Genomic DNA, 20,988 nt, shown 5'->3' with positions numbered 1-20,988 from the left:
CCACCCCTCCATCCCCCTCATCGATCTCTCCACATGCGACTTTTCAATATTGAGACAGCACAAGGGCTCTAATACTGTTAGGAAGCTCCTTCTCTCCCTAGGCCAAATCACCGTCAACAGGCTCACGAAGAAACGAGCATAATAAGGTCTGGCAGGCTCCCATTTCCAGTGCAGTATCGAAAAGCAGGAAAGCTCACATGCACCAGTGAGATGTCAACGTTAGAAGTCCCGACACCTGAAGTTCCAACACTGGAGGGTCCCACACTCGAGCTTCCTACACTCGATCTTCCTGCACCCGAGGTTCCTGGACCCGAATCTCGTCCACATGATCGACCCAAACCTGTGAAGAAGAAGAAAAAGAAGACTAGACACGTCTCCGCGGAACGAGATGAGCCTAGCCAGGTCATCGAGAATGCGATTCTGATAGATCCAGACGGCGACCTCATGCTGCGTGTCGGCGAACACCACATCCTCCCGACTGAGCGAGTCCCGGTGTTTAGGGTCTGTTCTTCCGCACTTCGGCGTTCTTCCAAGGTGTGGAAAATCATGCTCTTCGGGCCTTGGAAGGAAGCAAAGCCTGAAAATCGGGAATGGCTTGTCGAGTTTCCGAACGACCGCCCAGATGTCTTGCGCATTCTTCTCGACATCATTCATGGAAACTTCGAAAAGGTTCCCTCCACCCTGCCTCTGTCCGACTTGTCACACACTCTGGAGATCGCAGAGATATATGATCTCGCCAGATGCATTCGACCATGGGCAAATAGCTGGGTGAAGCCCCTGCGAACCCACCTGACAGACCCAACACATCGAAAATCCACATCACAGCCGTCGCCATCAGAAGACCCCGAGACAGTGGGATGGACCGACCAATGCGGTCTGGCTCACATGCAAAAGGCCTCTTCAGCCTGGATACTTGGGTGCGAGAATGTCTTTGCTTTGGAATTTCGATCATTCATCTTTAATTCCAAGCTGTCTGGGCCAGATGCAGAAGAGGATTGGGAAAGAGGGACTCTGGTCACCAGTTGTGGTGATTCTGTCCCCATCACGACAGCCAATGGAATCATCCCAGATGACTTCGAAGGTATGATTATAACTATTCCGCTCAAGCGTTTGTTTTAGTGGTCTCAGGTGTCTGAGTGAATGGCTAATACCCGAGCGTTTAATATCAATGGTCGATTAGAGATTATCACAACCTGTCGTCTATCCTTGATCCAGGAAATACTCGACTTCTACCATGAACGCCTTCGACGCCTTCTCGAACTTTCCAGCTGTGAATCGAAACGCCATTACACCAGCGGATGCAGCTACTGCTTACATGGCTACTCCAGCTCTCGCGCATTACCGAATGGACTTTGTAGCCAGTCAATTATCGGGGGCCTCTACCGAAACCAACTTCGGCTCAGCATTCACAATCCGCCTAAGAACGCGAAGGATGTTTGGCATCATAGCGCAAACAGTCTCTTGGAGGAGATCTCCGATTTGTTTGGCGGCATAAAGACTCTGGGCGGACACGAAGATTGCGCCCCAATGCCCCATTTCAAGAAGTTTGAGGAGCAAATTCGCGCCGACAGACGGTGGAAAAACGTACTGCAGCCTTACCACAAGGAGCATCTTGCTGCTCAGCGTGAGAAAATGGGTTTGCTTGCAAGTCCCAATACAAATTGAGGGCCGGGTCCGTGGGGAGCAGGCAAGAATCCTCTGGGGATGAAGATGGCTGATGCTTCAATGTCGGTAGTTCAGGTATGGAGGTATTTAATCACCTAGCAGCAATGGAGAACATGTTGGGCAAGCTGAGCGAAAATCAAGAGGCATCTGAAGATGCGACTTTCCGACGTAACCAAGCTTGTTATATTATACTCCGTATTATGCCAGGTTACTCCGACGATGGTCTCGGTCAGCCAGATCAGTGTCTAATATCCTGAATAATACCAACCGCTCCAGCCCTCCGTCATGCGCGCCCTCAAAATAGCTTCCCCACAATTTCCGTCTTGGATTACTATGATTACCAGTATTCAGGCCGTTCAAGGACATGGGGCTGCCACTTTGCCAAGCCTCCAGAAAGCCCGTTGTGTTCGCAGCACGCCAACACCGAGAAGTCCCAACCGACCCTTTACTCCCCAACTCTTTCTCGGCTCTCTGACTAGCCGTCCACCAGTAGTCAGCAGTCAGAGGCCTGTTTTCCCTCCAATGTCCATAACCCGGTCACTCCCAGTAGGAGACGAAGGCCTTACCCCGCGCAGAGTACCACGTGCATGCACAAGCCGCCACCATGAACGGCGAACAGACCCTGGGTTCCTCAGATCTAAGCGCACCATCGCGCCCTGATGATATCGTTCTCATCGATCCGGACGGTGATCTAATCCTTCTGGTTGGCTCAGGGCGCAATAACATGAAGCCGGCGTTCTTCAGGGTTTGCGCCTCGACCCTGCGAAGGGCCAGCCCGTTTTGGAAGGCCATGTTGTTTGGACCGTGGAAGGAATCGAAACCGGCCGATGGCACCGACTCATGGATAGTCGACTTGCCAAAAGATGACCCGAAGCACCTGCGTGTTCTTCTCGACATCGTCCATAGTAATATCTCTGCAGTCCCCGAAAGGCCGCATTACACCTCCGGCCTCGCCGGTATTGTCATCCTGGCTGACAAATTTCAAATGATTCGCCATCTTCGACCATGGTCAAATGGGTGGGCTTCCATCCTTCGGGCTACCACGACGGACCCTTCGTATTCATATGACACAGCACTGCTGGGTTGATCATTTCACGAAAGCCCGTGCAGCTTGGAATCTTGGATGTGAGGATGCGTTTGATCAGGAATCCCGGTCATTACTGTTCAATTCGAAAGTGTCTATTACGGCAAAAGGGACATTTGCGCCGCAGAACCCCCCCAGGCATCTCGTTACCGATTGCAGCTGGCCGAACCAAATCACAGAAGTGAAAGGGGCAGGCCTTGAGGACTTTGAAGGTGCAGTTAACTTCAAGCTGGATGGTCAATGTTGAAGAGATGGATGTACTAACAGCCCGACCTGCGTTCTAGAGGTTATCGCCGCCCTTCCCCAGACCCTGATTCAAGAAATTCTTGACTTTTACCACAACATTTTCAAGAATCGGAGCCAAGAGACACCAGCCTGTCAGGTCCTACATACGGGAGGTCTCAAGCAGACGGGTATGTGACGGGGCCGTGATAGGAGGAATCGTACGGAACCAGATTCGGCTTGGAATTCCCCCAATTCCGAAGAAAGCTGAGGAGGCTGGTGACTATAGCGCCAACTCCTTGTTCAATAACCTTCGGCAATTGATGGAGGGGATCGCCATGTTCGACCAACATGCCAGGTGCGACCCGGCCCCTATGTTTGCGGCTTTCGAGACGAGCATCCGAGGTGATGACCGCCGGAAGACGGTCCTTACTCCTCGCTACAGGGAGCACCTCGCCGCTCAGCGGAAGAAAAGCGGGGTTTCTGGCTCAGCTTGATGTAGGATGTCCAGAGGAACGAGGGGCAGGCATTCGATATGATGTCGGGTGGTGTTGAACGCGTGTTCTGGTACTGAGAAGACGTGGGGACCTGGGTTGTTGTAAGAACATTCCATGGATGTACCAGAGTACTGGGGCTTGGGGCAACTCTGTGCAACAGTCTGTACGTCCGCTTGTGAGTTGTCACCGGCTATATCTAGGTAGTTTAGTTCATGTCCAGACTAATCCCATAAGCCTAGGAACGATATGACGGATGGAATTCTGCGATTGCCATTTTTGGAATGGGTCATGCATTGAGGCCAGCCACGACGATTCCATGCGGGGTCCCAACCTGAGCGGGGTCCCCCGAAAACCCACAAATGCACCCGTGGACCCGACCTTCTGCACTCCACTGCCAGCAACAGCACCAGCCGTCAGCATAAGCTAGCAACCACGAACGGTTCACAATGCTCCTGGAAACAGCGCCCGAGCATACCGCGGGTATCATCCAGATCGACCCAGATGGCGACCTCATACTTCGAGTAGGAGCAAGTCTCCAAAAGAACGGAGAGCCTAAATCGTTCAAGGTCTGCACCTCTACATTTCGCAGGGCCAGTCCGGCTTGGAGAGACATGCTCTCCGGCCCTTGGAAGGAAGCGAAGCTGGAAAACGGTTCTTTGATTATCGACTTGCCTAAGGACAGCCCAAAGCACTTGCGTGTCCTTCTCGACATTGTCCACGCAAACTTCGAAGTGGTCCCCAAGGAGCCAACTGTGGATGACATCGCCGGAATTCTGGTAATCGCTGAGAAATACGATTTGATCTCAAGGCTCCAGCCATGGTCTGACGGATGGGCGTCGGTTATTCGAGCGCATCTCCATCAACAGAGTTCTTCCTGGCGCACCATTTGCCCGCTATCCTGCACCGTCAAGCACATTCAAATCGCCTCCGCAGCCTGGAGACTCGGATGCGACGACGTGTTTGCACAACAGACTCGGTATTTTGTTTTCAATTCCAAAATGTCCAGGACGAAGGGTGGCCAGTCCCGCATTCTAGTGACTTGGTGTGATGATTCACAACCAATCTCAGCTGTGCACGCGGCAGGCCTGGACGACTTTAAGGGTATTTAGCTGTCCTCCAAAATAGCACATTCTCAAGACACTTCGACATCGAGATATATGCTAACCAATCCTTGTGTATTTTTCGGTTACCGCTAGAGATGATCTCCGAACTTCGTCTAGCGGTAATTCAGGAAATTCTCGACTTCTATCATCGTCAGTTCGACTGTCGGACTCAAGAGACCCCATATTGCCTGTACGCAGAAAAGACGCCCAGCAATCCTTTGCATCACAAGAGACGCGGGAAGAATGATCAGTCTTCTCGGCACAAGTTGTGTGATTACGCAGTGATCGGGGCTATCGTCGCACGGCACCAGTGGTACAAACTCGACCCCATCCCCAGGGAAGCCAAGAACGCAGGCAACTTCACCATCAACACCTTACTCGGCCATCTCCACTTGGTGTTGGACGGTATTGACCCGTTGGATAAGAATCACGCCCAGTGTTTGCCTGGCCCTGAATTGGCCACCCTGGATGCGAAGATCCGGAATGAAGCACGTTGGGAGAACATCTTGCCGCCTCGTTACATAGAGCGGCTCGATGTCCAGCGGAAAAAATCTGGTGTTTCCAGCAGAGGTGACAAACATAATGAGGTGATGGGCATTGGCAAATGTAAGGCAAGTAGGTATTTTGAGGGTGGGGACATGGACGAAGATGTCAAGAGCTCCATAAGCAGTGCTACTATATGGGAAACGCCTTGAGGGGCCTTCTTCTTCTTCTTCTTCTTTTTCTTCTTCTTCTTTTCTCTTTTTCTATTCTTTTCTTCTTTCATCTTTCTGTTATTCTTGTTATTTTTCCCTTTTTTTCTTTCTCTTTGTTGGAGTCTTGGGGAGAGTGAGATGGTGGCTCCTGAATGTTTCCATTTTGGGAAAATTGTTTCGTTTGCAAGGTGCAGGTGGACCCCAGGTAAAATGTACAGAATGTTCACCAGCAGTGCCAAGTCTAGCCAAGAACATGCCAAGAAACAAAGTCTCACGTCCACCCACTCCAACAACCTGGAACAAAACTCGTCTCTGAAATTTGCCTGATCAGTTACATATTCAGCCCTCGAACGTTGCACACATCAAACAGCACCCTGCCGAGCACGCAACATCTGGCCGCAATTTGAATTGACGCCGATAGAACCCAACATGATCCCGTCTTGTGCTCCCAAAATCCCTCACCGTCTCGCTGTCAACGACTCCAGCCGCATACCTTTTTCCACGGAGGAACTCATGGTTCACATCAACCATATCACCTGACTCGAACGTCCATTGTCTTGCTGCCTGCCGGCGCTGCGCAGCTTCTGCCGGTGTTGCTGTCGAGACCAATGCTTCCTCAGAACTCTGATCTGGTGTAACGGACTGGTCTCTCCTCGGACGCCATCTCCCAGGGTGAGATACCGGGAGAGTGGGGACCAATTCATCATCAAGCCCATCATGTGAGACATCACCACTTTGACTCGGCGGTGTCAGCAGCTGCAGCGGCGGATCCCGGATTTTCTTTGACCGCGGTGATGCTCGCGACGATGGCTTCGGCTTTCCCCGCTTTTCACCCCCGCGCGGCCGCCCGCTCCCTTTCTCCGACCTAGTCGGCGTTGGCGCCGGCGACACTGGCAGCTCAGTCCAAGTCCACCGGGATAGCCCATTCACTCGCGGGCATAACCTCTGCAACACCTGCTGCGTCTCCTGAAGTAAGGGATCGCGGTACAAGCTGCTTGCTGGATGGCTGGCCAGGTACGCGGCGATATTGCGGTAGAGTTCGAGGTGTTCGCGCGCGTCGATTTGCGTTGGGGAGCTCCAGAAGACACGGGCATCATCGTCATCATCCTCATCGGACTCGCCTTCGTACTGTCCTCCTGCTCGACGGCGGTCGCGTGTGCGTTGGTACTGGAGGTATGACGGCCCGGGAACCATATCAACAGCTGCTGCCTCCTCTGCGCAGGTCTGCACCGCCAGGTGCAGCAGCCTGACGATGACTCCGTCGATGGGCTCGCACGTCCCATATATTCCTTGCTCAACCACGGACTGGAGGAGGGAGTTCGCTCGACCTCGACCCCCCACGGCGGCAATGTCAGGCGAGGCTTGATGCAACTCGCTGCTGAGGCCGAACAAGGCGTCGCGGATACTCCACGAGTCTGTCTGCAGTTGTTGGGGCATGGAGGAATGGGCTTTCCGTGACTTTGATGAACGCTCCAGTGGGAGTGAAGACGGTGGCGTGGGATAAGCCATGAGGCCAGGAAGGAGATATTCAGATTTACTGGGGCGTGGTGAGGATGAGGATGATGTGTGGTCAGTGATGGCGAGTGATGTGAATTGAAGGCGACGAGGTGAGTTCGGTGAGATGAGCATATGAGTTGGAGAGGGACATGTGAGGTGGAGGAGGGAAGGAGGAAAGGAAGTGATATATGGGGGGGAGGCAGGATTTATACGGGCAAGGTTGCATGAAACGCAGCCAATCAATCTTCCGTAGGCAAGGAGAGATTTCGGGAAACCTGCACTCACTTCGAGCCTCAAAACGATATATGGTTGGCTTGCGGGTAGAATGTGTCATGGTTCGGGGGGTGGGTGGGTGCGCTTGCTACCCCTGTCGCACCGCCCTCCATCCCGCAGCAACACCCAAGGCTACACCCTCCTCTACCACCACCCCTCTACCGGTGAGCCCATATCAACATATCGCATATTGTAGCCTCTATACTCCCATTCTCACGCGATATTTGGGCATGACCTGGCTCGGTACCTTGGATGGTAAGATGCAAGCACCCCAAAGAGTTCTCTGGCCATGTTTGAAGGCACTTAAGCCTGGCTCTCGGCTTGGACCCGGAATCAATCGGATACCCTTCAGCATCGCACAAGAACACCTCAGTTTTCCTTAGAGGCCAATCCCCAGACGGATCTGTTGATTTGGTTGGGTGCCCGGCCTGGAAAGTATGGGCAAATGTTGTTTTGTTATGGCGGATGTGCACTCAAGAACCTGTTGTGTGCATATCAGCCAAATCCTTCACGACCATTTCAACGCCCGCCACCAAGGCAATAAGTCCCAAAATTGACATTGGTGTAGGCCTGATGATGGCCTATCATCCCACTAAATTCTAACCTGTTCAACTGTATGCTTTGTGATCTGACCGGGGTAGGTGTATCGAAGATGTCGTCGTCGTTGGAGTTGAAGGGATTATGTAAGCTTGGACCCATTTCCCGAAAAGGTTGTCCGAATCTGACCTCTGGGCCTTGGCTCGAGAGGGACACGACATCCATGCAAGGCTTTGTGCAGCGCCTCGGGAATTCATTGGTCAGAATTCATTGGCCAGATTCATCGATGGCTTTTGCATCCCGCATCTGGTAAAAAATGGTCCCCTTGTTTCCAGGCCTTCAGTGTTTGGCGCGCCGGGAAAGAAAGTTGGAAGACATCCGTCTTCTTGATGGGCGGCGCAGGCCCGCCAGATGCAGGCAAGTTGATGAAACATCCTCCCCATGCCTAAGGGAATTACAGAACCCATCTCTTCTCCCCAACGTGGGTACTAATGACCTTTACTCTGCCTGGAATGATATCACAAACTCGAGGTGCGACAAGGCCGGCCAAAAGTGGGGCACGGCGCAGCAGGGCCGGTCCCACATCCGCCCGAGCCGGCCAATTGTGGAGCCCAGTCGGCCGCGCTCCGGGAGGAATGCATGTCACACTTCAAAGTAAAAACCCATGAGAGCAAAATGTGATAAAAGTCTGTCTACTTGAGCTCCCCATGTTCAACGCCCCAAACCAGAGCCTATGACCCTTCTCCTGAGTCAGACACACCGGTTATCTTCCGTTGAGCTGCCAAACGCTTTTTGTGGTGAGGTTTTAGAACATCACTCCAACGTTTGTCCTCGCAAATCTCAGTGTGGAACTTGTCGAACTCACGGCCCACCACACATTGATGATGGCTGTGATGGATAGGGGGTATGTCACGGAATAACAAGGAAAGGTGTTCAAGGAGTGTGTTTGGTGTCATATTCCACGCATCCTTCGCAGACTTGTGGAATGGCCCCAGGTTGAGCCGGATTGTCCGTCTTGTGATACTCCCCAACACCGCCGTATCACACATCAACCGGTCCCACTGGCTTCCCACCCTGCAAGATGAGGTGTCTTGGGTTCGACGGCTAACTTGGTCGTGGTAGAAGTCCAGCATGTTCTGGATCAACGCCAGGCGAAGCTCGGCAATGACCTCTGAAAACGCGAAATTGCGTATGGAAGGACGGCGGTTAGCAAGAGCATCTCATACTGCGGAACAACGGCTAAGAATAATCTAGATGCTGCTAATATGGCCCTCTTACCTTCAAAATCATCTAGGCCTGTTCCAAGGATATCGGAGAGAGGCTGCGGATCGCCACAGCTGACCATTAAGACGCTGGTTTCACTTCCCTGTGGTTCAGACAGTTTGGAATTGAACAGAAAAGCTTGAGCCTCCTGTGAAAAGACCTCCTCGCACCCGAGCCTCCAGGCTGCGCTTGCCTTCTGGATGTGGTTGACGATGCAATGAGCCATTTTAGGATCATACGGGTGAAATCGCTGGGTTTGGGGGGCCCGAAGCATCGTTGCCCATCCACTGGCCCAGGGTTGAATCGACGGCGCAAGTTCGTACTTGTCGGTGATTTCTAAAATGCACGCCAAGTCATCGATCGTGGCCGGTTTCTCAGGTACCGAGCTGAAGTTGCCATGGATAATGTCTAGCAGAACACAAAGGTGTCTCGGGCTGTCCTCTGGAAGCTCAACTCGCCAAGGCTCACATTCGTTGGCGGGTCTCGCTTCTCTCCACGGTCCGAAGAGCATGGCTTTCCAAACTGGACTTGCTCTCCTCAGCGCCGAGGAGCACACCCTGTACGAGATGGGCCCGTCTTTGTCGTCCAGAGCTGCCCCGACTCGAAGAATGAGGTCCCCATCTGGGTCGATAGAAACAACGGGCTCAGTCGAGGAGGCCTTGGCTTCCATCTTTGTTGTGTTTTGGTCAGATTTGCTGGTCACCCGGTCGATATCGAGCATCAGGTTTCCGGCTCGGCTGCGGCCCCCGGATGTTTGGGTAGCCTTGCGCGGAGTAGGGGAGTTGCCTCTCGTTTGGAGCGACTGGTTTCACTTGCGCCGCGTGCCGGGCAGGAATCGACAGTGTTGAGAAGACCTGAACTCGGGAGCCGTGCGGGGTTGCAAAGTCACGTGGAACTGCAGAGGGAATCACATCAAGGGGAGAGGCTTGGCGGCGAAGCTTCTTTGGAAGCGAGAGGCTATTATTATGTAGCTACCGTGCATGTAATCCGCCCCAGAGGGTTTTCATTTGTGGCCCGGGGAAAAAGACTCAGGGTTTTGCACAGCTCGCTGGACTTGTCTTATTTTAGTTGACTTGTAGGAATACTGTGTAGCTCTGGGTGTGTGGCACAACAACAAATACCTGGGAGGTAGAATGCTCAACCCGAAATTCCCACGCACGTCCAAGGGGGAGGCGAAGGATCAACACATCTGGCAAAACACCTAACCAATGGCTACGCCCACTACTAGACGTAATTTGGTATGTATGTCGAACTGAAGAAGCATCACCAGCCTGAGGCATTGCTTAACTCAGCAGCTGAGCTGTTTGTTGTTGGTGTTGACGCCATCCAAGAATCATGCCGCGCGCTTGGCGCCGTCCGCAAGTCGCGTCCCAAACAGCCGCGATTGGCGAGCATCCTCTCCTGGATCTGCACCGGCTGGCAATCCAGACTGCCGGGACCGGGGATGTGCTTACTGAGCCCCTGTTCCGGTTGGCCATCCGAGACGCCGGGGACGGGGACACCCGCGCTGACTTGCCTTGGGAGGACAAGCTTCGGAATCTCGGTGTTTCTCCCTGGTTTCTTGAGGGGAAATGGAGATATGATTGTCGTTGGAGCACCCTTTTCGACAGTTTGAAACTTCGTGATGTGACCGAGATATCTCGCGCCGCTGCTGATCCAACTGATCAACATAAGCTAACGATGGGATGTGAGTTCTTCAGGCCGATCGGTCGACATGCCCATGGAATGATGAAGTGCTCACTTGATGTGGCAAGTGATGTGCCACCGCCCCTTGCTTCAGCGCAAGTGGCTGCATTGGTGGAACGAGGCCGGCTGCTTCCAGAACTGGCATCTAGAGATGGCTATGCCGACTCTGGTCACACAGAGCATGGGTGGACTACAACGACAGCAGACCCAGTAGTTAGCGTTTTTGTGTAGTTCAGGACGTTGGATATACATACAACGCCTGGGTGGGCTGCCTGTTGCGAAGCTCTAAGGTAGGTCCAAACTCAAAACCTCGGAGGAACATCATGTGGTGCGGGTTCCTTCTCCGATTTTAGATATACGGTTGCGGAAAGAAAACGACCGGCACGAAGGAAAACAAACCCTGTAAGTACATGCCTATCGACGGAGTAAAGTCCGGATTTTGCTTCTTTTCATTCTGGCCCAGAGAAATGCAAATCCGTGGGGGTCGAAACACCAAAAGAAAGGAGCGAGCGGGGCGGACATGGCACCCCCTGATTCAATGTCCTTCCGATTGGGCCGGGGAAGACATCCCCAAGGCCTCCCCAGGCTCGGCCCGTCGACAATCCGACGTTGATGTCCACCATAAGAACCAAGTGGATATCAATGTCTTTGACCCCAGCTAAGTTCGTTCCCGTCTTGCCGTGATCTTATATCCCAGGATATCCTGGGTTGTGTTGAAGACCGTGGACCATCTCGACGCCATCTTCAACCTCATCATCAACCACAGAGAGACGTAAAACGAATCTAACGATGGGACTCTGGGACGTCGACGACTATGGCACGGTGGCCGACCGCGCCTGCTGGGCCATGTTTGCGGTTACATCAGGTGAGTGCTGCTGTGTGCCCCTAGCCAATGATATCTCCGCGAGTTATGTTGCTGACCGACGTGTATTTCAGTGTTCGTCGGCCTCCGTGTTTTTAGTCGAGCATACTACCGCCGAGCCACTGGGGGTGGCCTCGGATGGGACGACTACATCACTCTTACCTGCCTCATTGTCTTCCTCGTCACATGTATCCTCATCACCATCGGCTCGGGCCACGGACTCGGCCGCCATATGAGCACGTTAGAGCCTCAACAGATTGCTCTCGCCTTGAAATACAACGCCATCATCAGCTCGGTACTCATATGGACGTTTTCACTACCAAAATTCGCCATCATTGCCACCCTTCATCGCATCCTCAGCCCGGGCCTGAAGACCACCATCGCCTTCTGGGCCCTCGGCATCTCCTCGCAAGCGTGTATCCTGGCCACCTCGGTCTGGTGGTTCAAACAATGCGACCCGGTTGAATATGGATGGGACAGGTCCATCCCCGGCGGGTGGTGCGCTCCTGTCAGCGTGATGGCCAATCTGGGCTATTTCACATCGGCATACTCGGCCTTCCTGGACCTCTTCTTCTCTCTTTACCCCATACCATTCATCATGCGGTTGAACATGCCGCTCAAGAATCGCATCGCCGTCGCTGTCGCCATGGGCCTGAGCTCCTTGGCTTGCTTCGTTTCAATCTACAAGTTGGCCATTTTTGGAGAGATCTTTGAGATTCTGGCGGTGGATCCAACGTGTAAGTCAACCATGGGGTTCTCCTTGTTTGCTCTTTTTCTCTTTTTCTCGTTTTCTCTTTGGCGAGATGGAGGCGCTAACATTTCCCAGACCCTGTACCTTACCTCGATATTCTAGGCATCGCCGAAGGTACCATTTTGTTGATCTGCATTTCGCTGCCGACAATAGGCCCCGTAGTGCGCGCTGTCACAGGAAGGTTCTCGACAGTCTCCAGCGGGAGCCATCAGCGGTCGAACAGCACAACACATGGCACCAGTAGCCACAGGCGCCGGTCGCTCATTGGCGGTCGAGGCAAGGGAACGGACAACACCCTGAGCAGTGGGAACTGGGACAACATCAAGGGCCACAAGTTGGACTCTGATGCAGAGGGTGCGAGCCTGCATCTGCGGCCCAGCTTCGATAACATTCCCCTCGTTACCTCGGCGGGCTCCAAAAGCAAAGGAGACCTGGAAAGTGGCGGATACGTCCTCAAGACCACCGAAGTGTCGGTGTCGTCGTCGATCCGGTAGAAGGGATTTGGGTATTGCCACCACATAGGATTTCCAATTTCGGTAGTTGCTTTTTGTGACGTTTCTGTGATGAGACGCACGCTAACGAAGTGGTCGGGGCGGGGAAGCGGGAACATGCGTAAGTCTACGCGAGTGCCCTGCGTTGTTTCCAAGGCAAAAATCGGGCCTATTTTGACACCGTGAGGATATGATTCATGATACGCTCATGAGGAGCAAAGGCATAGCGAGTTTCTTCACAATAGACATGTACATATATCACGAAGATCTATCCCCTGAGTGATCGCCGCGGTCGTACTTTTCATGATTTGAAGCGTTTGCCCCTGGCCTACTTTTTTGGCGGGCGCCTCTATGTGAATGGCCCCAATGCCCCTGTTTACCCACCGTGCCAAGCATCACGGAGGGGCCTGACAACGTCGAGAGCTAAGCCCAACGGGGACCCATGTTGACAACCTCCGCGCGGGGCTGGTTGGGGATGGAGAGGGCGATTGTCCAGAGCGGCAATCATGTAAAAGGCCAGCATCTGGCCGCAGCAAGAAAATGGTCCAGGTTCCTGGATTCATCACTTGCTTCTTTATCCGGTTGCTGAACTGCCCTTCTAATTGATTATCATGGGATCGACAGATAAGGTGTCGGTTGACCAGCTCATTGCGAGCTTGGAGGGCATCAGCGCTTCTTCTTTCGCCAACGAGGCTGAGAGGATCCGCGCCCGCGACGCTGTGTTTGAAGCCCTCCGCAGAATCCAGTCTCCTTGGGACATTGCCTGGGACCATGTCTGGGTTAGCGGTGCCATCAACGCTTGTATCAAAGCCCTCATCGACGCTGGCGTCTTCACCAAATGGGCGGAGGCTGGAGGCGAGCCCATTACTTGCACACGTCTAGCCGAGCTGACTGGGGCCGATGAGGTGCTCATCCGTATGTGTTCTGTTGACCTCCCTATCGCCCCCATGGCATGCTAACCCGCCCCAGGCCGGCTGATGCGGGCCATCGCTGGACAACACCTTGTGATCGAAGTCGGGCCAGACACGTACGCGCGCACGCCATGGGCAAAGACGCTCGTCGAGGACAAGGCATTCCCCAGCCTGTACGGGGGCTTCTACCACGAGCTCAACAACCCCATGTTCCACACGCTCCCCGGCTATCTCAAGAGCACAAACTTCCGCAACCCGACCAACGTCAACGACTGCAACTTCCAATACTGGCGCGGCAAGGACGCCAACATGTTCGCCTACGTCGGCACCAACCCGGCGCTGACCGCCCATTTCAACGACGCTATGGAGTGCCATTCCAAGTACAACCTCTCGTCTTGGGTCGACATCTACCCCACTGATACGGTCATCGAAGCCGCGGTGGCCAAGGCGAAGACGGCAGGAGAGGCCGCAACTAAACCGCCTTTGGTGGTGGATGTCGGTGGCGGCAAGGGCCACGACTTGCGCAAGTTCCTGGCGCGCCATCCCAATATCCCCAAAGACAGTCTCGTGTTGGAGGATCTAGCCGACATTCTCAAAGGCGTTGAGGAGGAGATCGCCCGGGACGGGGCAACGGCCATCCAAGTGCGCCCGCACGACTTCTTCCAGCCGCAGCCGGACGCCACCAGGGGCGCGCGCATCTACTTCATGCACAACGTGCTGCACGACTGGCCGGACGAGACGGCACTCACCATTCTGAAAGCTCTGGCGCCCGCCATGGAGAAGGGATATTCGCGGTTGCTGATTCATGAGAGTTTCGTAACCAACGAAAAGCCCCTGGCGAGGGTGACCGTGTCAGACATCACCATGATGGCCTGCCTCGCAGCCGCGGAAAGGTCGGAGGAGCAGTGGAAGGGGCTTCTTGAGAAGGCGGGTATGAGATTGCTCAAGATTTGGAAGGCTCCGGACTCCGTGGAGAGTATCATTGAGGCGGAGGTTGTGTAGCTGGGTGTCGGGAGTGGTCGGAAATGTTGGTTATCTGCGGCAACGTTCGGATGTGATGTGGAAGTCGGTTAATCCAAGTTGGATACCGGGTGCCTGGTTCAGAGTCGCCCTCCTTATCTGTTTCGTCACACGTTGCTGGTTGGCCACATCGATGGTATGCACCAACGCATCTTGCATTTTGTCAGACAGTCCCTGGCCTGTGTTTAAGGTTGCACGAGGAAACAAGTCCTGTGGTTCAGCTCATTTGCGTGCCGCACACGGTTAAGGTTGCGATTTGTGTGGAGGTGACAGTACATTCCGCGGGGGAACCAAGCAGCTGGGAGCGGTGGTTTTATTGGGATGGCCATGTTGGTAGAGGTTTGACGAAAATGTGCCGGCAAAACCGAAAACGCGATCTTCCAGGGCGATGACGAGAGGTGTATCCAGGGGCTTAATGGAAGGCAGACAATACCTATAAATGTGCTGAGGAGGCCGCTCCCTTTTTCTTCTTTTCTGCAGCATCTGCACAGCACCCCCGGTTTCGCCGGGCACGTTCACGTAACATGTTATGCTGCCCCCCACACCACGAGGCATTTGCGGTAGTGAGAGGCATGCAGCTTCAACTCAAGATGAAGCATGCGGTTGCAGTACCCCCACGAGCCTGCCACAGCGCCACTGGTTCCAACGGCAGCACGCCATCAATGACAGCCAATTGCACCATGCCCATAGGTAGCCCAATATATCGGCCCTATCACCTCGTCGTTGTCGCCGGGTAGGATGCCCGTAGACATAGCATTCTTCTGCCACTGACGGCGATGCCAGGCGGTGGACGACGCCTTGGACTCGACACGCCGTCAACCGAGGTGACGGAATGAATGCTTCAACGCGCCGAAAACCACCATGATGGCACACGCAACAACGACGGCTTTCCATGTGCTTCAGGCACGCGGGAAACACGAGCTCAACGACCATGAGCTGTGGATGTTAACGTTTGTGACCCGGTTTGCCTCGACGCTGTCAGCCCTGGGCGTCATCACCATCCTCACCACCTTCGCCGTGTCACGACACTTCCGGAACCCGATGCACCGTCTTATCGTCATTAACGCGCTGTACAATGCTTTTGATGTCGTGTGTACCATGATCTCGACTAGCGGGTACAAAGATGGAGACGCATCCGCGTTGTGCCAGTTCCAGGGGTTCCTGAATCAGATGTAAGTGGACGGTCCAATATTACCAACTCGCGGTTTGTCGTATGCTGATGCCCCTCAGGTTCCCCGTCGCTGACGTGCTCTGGACGCTAGCCATGGCCATCAATGTCTACCTCATCGTTTTCCGCAGTTATGATGCTCAGATGCTTCGGAAGCTCGAATGGAAGTACGCTGCCGTCATTACCCTCATCACCTTCATCCCGGCGTTTGTCGGCTTGTTCATCCGTACCGAGGAAAAGGGTCCGTTCTACGGTGGTGTGACTGTCAGTGTTACCCCCAAGCCATCCATACAGCAGCAAAACACTTACACCTTCTTAGCTCTGGTGCGCCATCGGCTCCAAATGGGTCCTCTTCCGCATCGTCATCTACTACGTGCCAATCTGGATTTCCATCGTCACCACCATAACCCTGTACCTGATAGTCGGCATCGAGATCGCCCGCCGCCGCCGCATCCTGCGATCCATCAGTCGCAGCAGCTCCGGCGGCAACCTAGACGACACGATCGGCATACACGCCCCAAATACCCGGGCCAGTCAACCTCCACCACCTCACTCAGACTCTTGTGCCAACTCCAGCACCGGCGACTACGTCCAGCGGCGCGACACCAACGATGCCGACAGCACCGACTACTACGTCGACGACGACGACGAGCGCAGACTGGGCGTCACCTCCTGGGTCGAATCCCCTAGCTCCAGCTCGACGACGGACAAACGCAAATCGTACAAACTCGACGCCCCGACTCGGCGAGTGAGCATCAGCATCAGCCACAGCCATCGGCATACGCTCAACGAGCTGCCTTCCGCCTCGGTGACGGCGCACGCCTCCGCTGCCCCGCCGTCGGCTCCCTCTGGTTCGCCCCTTTCGTTCCGGCAGTACATCCTCATGCCCCTCTTCTTCTTTTTCGCGCTGCTGCTCGTGTGGGTGTGCCCGTCAACGAACCGCGTGGCAATCTTTGTCAACCCAGACTTCTTCAGCTACCCGCTGCATTTGATGGTGGGCATCACGGGGTCGCTGCGCGGGTTTTGGAACGGGATCGTGTTTGTTGTCGTGGGCATGCGGTCGTGGAAGAGGAGGAAGGAAGGGGTGGAGGTTGGGCCGGGGGGGATGGCGATGGGTACGGTGAGGTCGGCATCGAGCAGGGGAGGGTGAGTGAGGATGGGTAGGGTTAGGAGTTAGGCGCTTGGGCCTTGGGTACCTTTGTGAAGACTGCTGGTTTGGGTCACGGTTGGGTAATAGAAATCTGTGCGGTGTAGTACCTCCTGTAGTACTGTCGCTATTATCGTCTGGTAGAACTAACCTCACCTTTTTAAGGCTGTGTTTATCCAGTAATAGAGCAGGTAACGAATTTTGGAGAGCAGTACTTGCCCCATGGTTGCATCATCTCCGCGGAATACCCCTATTCCCGTTTCTCACGGCCACTAGTCTGTGTGTTCTCTAGGTTCACACCCTCCCCCTGGACACTTCACAGGGCGTACCTACGGCCTGGGGCCGTGGCATTCCGTCAGGTCCCGACATCCCCGAATGTCCGAGCCCGAATGTATCCTGCCGGATGGGCCTCGTCAACTCCGGTTCGGCAGGTACCGGGCCCGGCAGTCGTCCCCGGAGGCCTCCGCCACAGGGACTTTCATTTTGGCGAAACGCCCGGTCCGACTAATGCCTCAACCTCCGGCTTGATTGGCTTGACGGTTAACACGGAGAGGGTTGTATGCTCGGATGTGTGGGGACCAAACAATGTAACATGTAGGGTTTGTTTTCCTTTATAATAGCGGTGAGGCCATATATGATGTCATATTGAATATTGGGCGTGGGGTTGCAGTAGAGACCTGTCGATTAGGGACACCCGCGCCGAGGGACAAGATGCATGCTCCTCGGGAGAGCGTATGATTGATGGAATGGACGGCTTGGCCTCCTCGGCGACTAGGATTCATGGGGGTTGAGGGTTGCTTAGCACGGGTGAATAAAGACACACGAGAATGAGGTGGAGAGGTTGTTTACTCAGGGGTGAGGCATGTACCTCTACAACTCTGGGGGGTACCACCCAAGCCATGCGTCGACCTATGGTCCGAAGCTAGTGTGAGACAAACAGACGGGCAGCCTTGTGTTCAGCGGTGGTCTTTCCAGTACAAATTTACCTCGAGCTTGACAGACTGGATAGGACAAGCGATACTGATGGCGTGTAGCTTCGTTCGTTGTATTATTATCTGTACGGAAGAAGGGTCGGTTCCCCGGGTGCCAGTCTTGGAATGCTGGGTAAATATTAATGTTGAGCACCAGGTACCAACATGACTACCTAGGTACATAATGTGACTGCCGAGAAAGGCGTAATGCAGTGTACGTGCATAATACCGCAGACCGTGTCCCATAAAAACCCGACGTTGTGTTATGTCGATCTTCAGCAAAGAAGGAAGTGTACTCCAAACTTTAGGTAAGGAGTGACGTCAGCCAAGGTCTTGATGGCGGATATAGTTTGAAGAACCGAGGGACTTAAAACGTTTAGAATGTGGGACCGTTGAGAAGGAGTGATTCCTCATGCCCCAGTTATCGGACAAGGGATGGCCTGCGAGGTCCTATGAGCCGGGGTATGGAAGTCGCCATCTTGAGTTAAACCATGGGGGTCAATTGGCGCTGGCAAAATATTAGAAAGTATTTCAATCTACACACTCTGACTGACCCAAATAGTGGGGGCCGTCTTAGTGTTCCCCGGCATGTCGTAGGGTTACTCGATCCGGGGAAAAGAATGGGAAAATGAGAAACAAAAAAGGAGGGAGAAAACCCGACAAAAAGAAAAATAGAAAAGGCAAAAAGAAAGAAAAGGCGAGTAAAAGAGTGAAAAGAAAAAGGAAATGCTAAGGAACGTAGTTGCTCAAGTATGGGAGTGTTGCGGTGGCTCCGAAGCGCTTAGGTGCCGATGTATAGACATACATACATACACACATGCTTTCGCTGGGTTTATAGTGGAGGTTTCTTTAAGAGGGTCGGCGTAAGGTCCAGTATGCCTACCAGGTACATCCACTATCAACTTATCCATGTGAGAGCGTTTTTGGAATTCTCGGCTAGGGTTGAAGGGATCCAAAGAAACAATGGACGTTGAGACCAAGGCCAAGTCCGGCTTGTTGCAGAAACCTTTCGCTTTGGCCCCTCTCATCCGTGCCCGCTTGAGGGCCAAGCCGCCGGGGAGAGAATGAGTTTGAAACACCTGTCATTGCGCCCCACCGGTGGGCGAAACCTGACGCGGTTCGGGACAAACACCCGACATTCCCATGTCTGTCGACGACAAATAAGACCCCTCGAGACGTCGCCAGAAGGATTTGATGTTGTCGACTTGCAGATGGCGGTGCGGGCTTAACCAACTTTGGAGCGGCCGGTGGGCCGGTGCTATTGCCGCCGGGACCCACCCGCCTCCGCTTCCGTCTCGGCGCCCCCATCACAGCAACCCCTGTCGTCCGATACCCGCCGCCGATCGCAGGACCACCGACCTCGTCTCGAGGAACCCCGAGAAAAATCCACTCATCTAGTGTACCAGTTCCCACGATAAGGAAAATGGTATCAGCGTCCCCCGCGGTGTCACAAAGGCAATTCCTGCTCCCGACGGGACCTCAAGTCCCCGCCGTGATGTCACCGACGATTACGTCTTCTCGTCGGTAGGATATCCTGCTTCGGAATCTGTACCCTGTCCCGTGGCAGATTCTTTGTTCCATGATTTAAAAGCCTTCATCTTCGCCCATTTTGGATCGCATATACGTCAATGATAGTTCCTCCTCCCAAATCTTAATTGAACGTTTTGGTTAGAATCACTTCCACCGTTGTTCAAATCATTTCCTTCAGCACAAGAGGGTCCCGGTTGGCACCAAGTTTTTTGTCAATATGTCAAGGAACACACCCAAGAAGGCCGTCCACTTCGGTGCAGGCAAGATTGGTAAGTTCAATTAACCTTGTATCCCATCCTTATGCGCATTTTGGAACTAACATTGGCTCAGGAAGCGGCCTCGTTGCTTGGCTCCTTTACAACTCGGGCTACGAGATCGTGTTTACGGAGGTAAACAACAAAACAATCAACCGTCTCAATACGCAAAAGAGCTACCGAGTCATCGAGGTGGGACAAGACGGCACATCCGAGACAGTCGTCACCAACTACCGTGCCATCAATTCGGAGACCCACGAAGAGGACCTTATCCGGGAAATTGCCACTGCAGACCTGGTGACATGTGCCGTTCTACCACACGTCCTCGAGCAGATCGCACCGTTCATCGCCAAGGGCATTGACGCCAGGTCCGAGCAGTTGACGCCCCTGGCCGTTATTGCCTGTGAAAATGCCTTTGGTGCGACCGACACCCTCGCTTCCTTCATTAAGTCTCCCGAAAACACAGACCCGGCGCGTCTGGATGGCTACGAGCGGAGGGCGCGATTCGCGAACTCAATTGCCGATCGCATTGTGCCCACCCAGGACCGCAGTCGCAGTCTTGACGTTCGGGTAGAGAAGTTCTATGAGTGGGTGATCGACCGCACCCCATTCTCAGACCACGCCCCGCCGCCTATCGAGGGTGTCCGCTGGGTTGACAACCTCGAGCCCTTCATTGAGCGCAAGCTATTCACCCTGAACACGGCGCATGCGACGGCCGCGTACCACGGCTATGTCCGGCGGAAGGCGACGGTCTATGACGCTCTGCAGGATCGCGATATCCGTGCCGAAGTCCGTCGCGCGCTAAAAGAGACAGCCCTCCTGATCACGCACAAGCATGGAATCCCCGTGCACGAACAGCATGCGTACGTGGAGAAGATCGTCCGCCGTATCGCAAATCCGTTCCTAGAAGACGCAGTGGAGCGGGTAGGTCGCGCTCCGCTGCGGAAGTTGGGCAGGAAGGAAAGGTTCATTGGTCCTGCGGCCGACTTGGCTCAGATGGGTGCCGACTTCCGGGGACTGTTGGATGCGGCAGAAATGGCTTTCCGTTTCCAGCGAGTCGAAGGAGATGAGGAGTCATTCCGGCTCGCTGAGATCATGGGGGCTCATGGTCCCGAGGAGGTGGTCCAACGGGTGTGTGGGCTCAGTCCTTCAGATATGCTGTTCCCGGCTGTGGTGGAGGTGGTCAGGCGCGTCCAAGCTGATATGGTGGCTAATTAAGTGGCATTCTTGGGCTCTTGCTTCGTTGCTAGAGAGATGGTTTGGAGCGTGAAGTTTTGGATATGGGTTTTTGATCAAGGATAGGATGGAGGTAGACAGCGGCGCCATATGGTTGACATTTAACTGGGTTTTGTGCACGTTGC

At 54.0% G+C, this 20,988-nt stretch overlaps 10 protein-coding genes across 10 annotated transcripts in view; 6 read left to right on the top strand and 4 right to left on the bottom strand.

Moving 5' to 3' along the window:
- The window catches only part of VTJ04DRAFT_5386 (uncharacterized protein), a gene marked incomplete at both ends in the record, with an annotated part of 5,330 nt that extends 1,862 nt beyond the window's left edge, over nucleotides 1–3,468 (top strand). The window contains 7 exons of the mRNA XM_069363496.1: nucleotides 102–146; nucleotides 207–1,081; nucleotides 1,181–1,624; nucleotides 2,241–2,682; nucleotides 2,888–2,961; nucleotides 3,034–3,162; nucleotides 3,239–3,468. Of these exons, the coding sequence (XP_069220337.1) occupies nucleotides 102–146; nucleotides 207–1,081; nucleotides 1,181–1,624; nucleotides 2,241–2,682; nucleotides 2,888–2,961; nucleotides 3,034–3,162; nucleotides 3,239–3,468 (2,239 nt within the window). The remainder of the gene's footprint in view (nucleotides 1–101; nucleotides 147–206; nucleotides 1,082–1,180; nucleotides 1,625–2,240; nucleotides 2,683–2,887; nucleotides 2,962–3,033; nucleotides 3,163–3,238) is intronic.
- Nucleotides 3,469–3,914: 446 nt separating this feature from the next.
- Nucleotides 3,915–5,266, top strand: VTJ04DRAFT_5385 (uncharacterized protein; the record flags this gene model as incomplete). The annotated part of the gene is made up of 2 exons (XM_069363495.1): nucleotides 3,915–4,569; nucleotides 4,665–5,266. 2 exons carry the CDS (start codon nucleotides 3,915–3,917, stop codon nucleotides 5,264–5,266), a joined length of 1,257 nt encoding a protein of 418 aa, XP_069220336.1.
- Nucleotides 5,267–5,784: 518 nt separating this feature from the next.
- VTJ04DRAFT_5384 (uncharacterized protein) lies at nucleotides 5,785–6,703 on the bottom strand (the record flags this gene model as incomplete). The annotated part of the gene is made up of 2 exons (XM_069363494.1): nucleotides 5,785–5,862; nucleotides 5,948–6,703. The coding sequence occupies 2 exons, from the start codon at nucleotides 6,701–6,703 to the stop codon at nucleotides 5,785–5,787; spliced, it is 834 nt and encodes a 277-aa protein (XP_069220335.1).
- Nucleotides 6,704–8,304: 1,601 nt separating this feature from the next.
- Nucleotides 8,305–9,557, bottom strand: VTJ04DRAFT_5383 (uncharacterized protein; the record flags this gene model as incomplete). The annotated part of the gene is made up of 2 exons (XM_069363493.1): nucleotides 8,305–8,744; nucleotides 8,852–9,557. 2 exons carry the CDS (start codon nucleotides 9,555–9,557, stop codon nucleotides 8,305–8,307), a joined length of 1,146 nt encoding a protein of 381 aa, XP_069220334.1.
- Nucleotides 9,558–10,169: 612 nt separating this feature from the next.
- Nucleotides 10,170–10,631, bottom strand: VTJ04DRAFT_5382 (uncharacterized protein; the record flags this gene model as incomplete). The annotated part of the gene is made up of 3 exons (XM_069363492.1): nucleotides 10,170–10,243; nucleotides 10,291–10,510; nucleotides 10,578–10,631. 3 exons carry the CDS (start codon nucleotides 10,629–10,631, stop codon nucleotides 10,170–10,172), a joined length of 348 nt encoding a protein of 115 aa, XP_069220333.1.
- A 680-nt stretch (nucleotides 10,632–11,311) lies between these two features.
- Nucleotides 11,312–12,629, top strand: VTJ04DRAFT_5381 (uncharacterized protein; the record flags this gene model as incomplete). The annotated part of the gene is made up of 3 exons (XM_069363491.1): nucleotides 11,312–11,387; nucleotides 11,459–12,121; nucleotides 12,211–12,629. The coding sequence occupies 3 exons, from the start codon at nucleotides 11,312–11,314 to the stop codon at nucleotides 12,627–12,629; spliced, it is 1,158 nt and encodes a 385-aa protein (XP_069220332.1).
- A 608-nt stretch (nucleotides 12,630–13,237) lies between these two features.
- Nucleotides 13,238–14,539, top strand: VTJ04DRAFT_5380 (uncharacterized protein; the record flags this gene model as incomplete). The annotated part of the gene is made up of 2 exons (XM_069363490.1): nucleotides 13,238–13,541; nucleotides 13,596–14,539. 2 exons carry the CDS (start codon nucleotides 13,238–13,240, stop codon nucleotides 14,537–14,539), a joined length of 1,248 nt encoding a protein of 415 aa, XP_069220331.1.
- A 30-nt stretch (nucleotides 14,540–14,569) lies between these two features.
- On the bottom strand, nucleotides 14,570–14,886 carry VTJ04DRAFT_5379 (uncharacterized protein; the record flags this gene model as incomplete). The annotated part of the gene is made up of 2 exons (XM_069363488.1): nucleotides 14,570–14,736; nucleotides 14,799–14,886. The coding sequence occupies 2 exons, from the start codon at nucleotides 14,884–14,886 to the stop codon at nucleotides 14,570–14,572; spliced, it is 255 nt and encodes an 84-aa protein (XP_069220330.1).
- A 532-nt stretch (nucleotides 14,887–15,418) lies between these two features.
- VTJ04DRAFT_5378 (uncharacterized protein) lies at nucleotides 15,419–16,875 on the top strand (the record flags this gene model as incomplete). The annotated part of the gene is made up of 3 exons (XM_069363487.1): nucleotides 15,419–15,729; nucleotides 15,788–15,989; nucleotides 16,045–16,875. 3 exons carry the CDS (start codon nucleotides 15,419–15,421, stop codon nucleotides 16,873–16,875), a joined length of 1,344 nt encoding a protein of 447 aa, XP_069220329.1.
- A 2,715-nt stretch (nucleotides 16,876–19,590) lies between these two features.
- VTJ04DRAFT_5377 (uncharacterized protein) lies at nucleotides 19,591–20,845 on the top strand (the record flags this gene model as incomplete). Its single annotated transcript, XM_069363486.1, has 2 exons — nucleotides 19,591–19,642; nucleotides 19,704–20,845. The coding sequence occupies 2 exons, from the start codon at nucleotides 19,591–19,593 to the stop codon at nucleotides 20,843–20,845; spliced, it is 1,194 nt and encodes a 397-aa protein (XP_069220328.1).
- Between the last annotated feature and the right edge of the window lie 143 nt (nucleotides 20,846–20,988).

This window comes from Mycothermus thermophilus (genome assembly GCF_041956435.1).
Source record: "Mycothermus thermophilus strain CBS 625.91 unplaced genomic scaffold VTJ04scaffold_3, whole genome shotgun sequence".
Classification (NCBI taxonomy): Eukaryota; Fungi; Ascomycota; class Sordariomycetes; order Sordariales; family Chaetomiaceae; genus Mycothermus; species Mycothermus thermophilus.
This window is presented reverse-complemented; position numbering and strand designations above follow the sequence as displayed.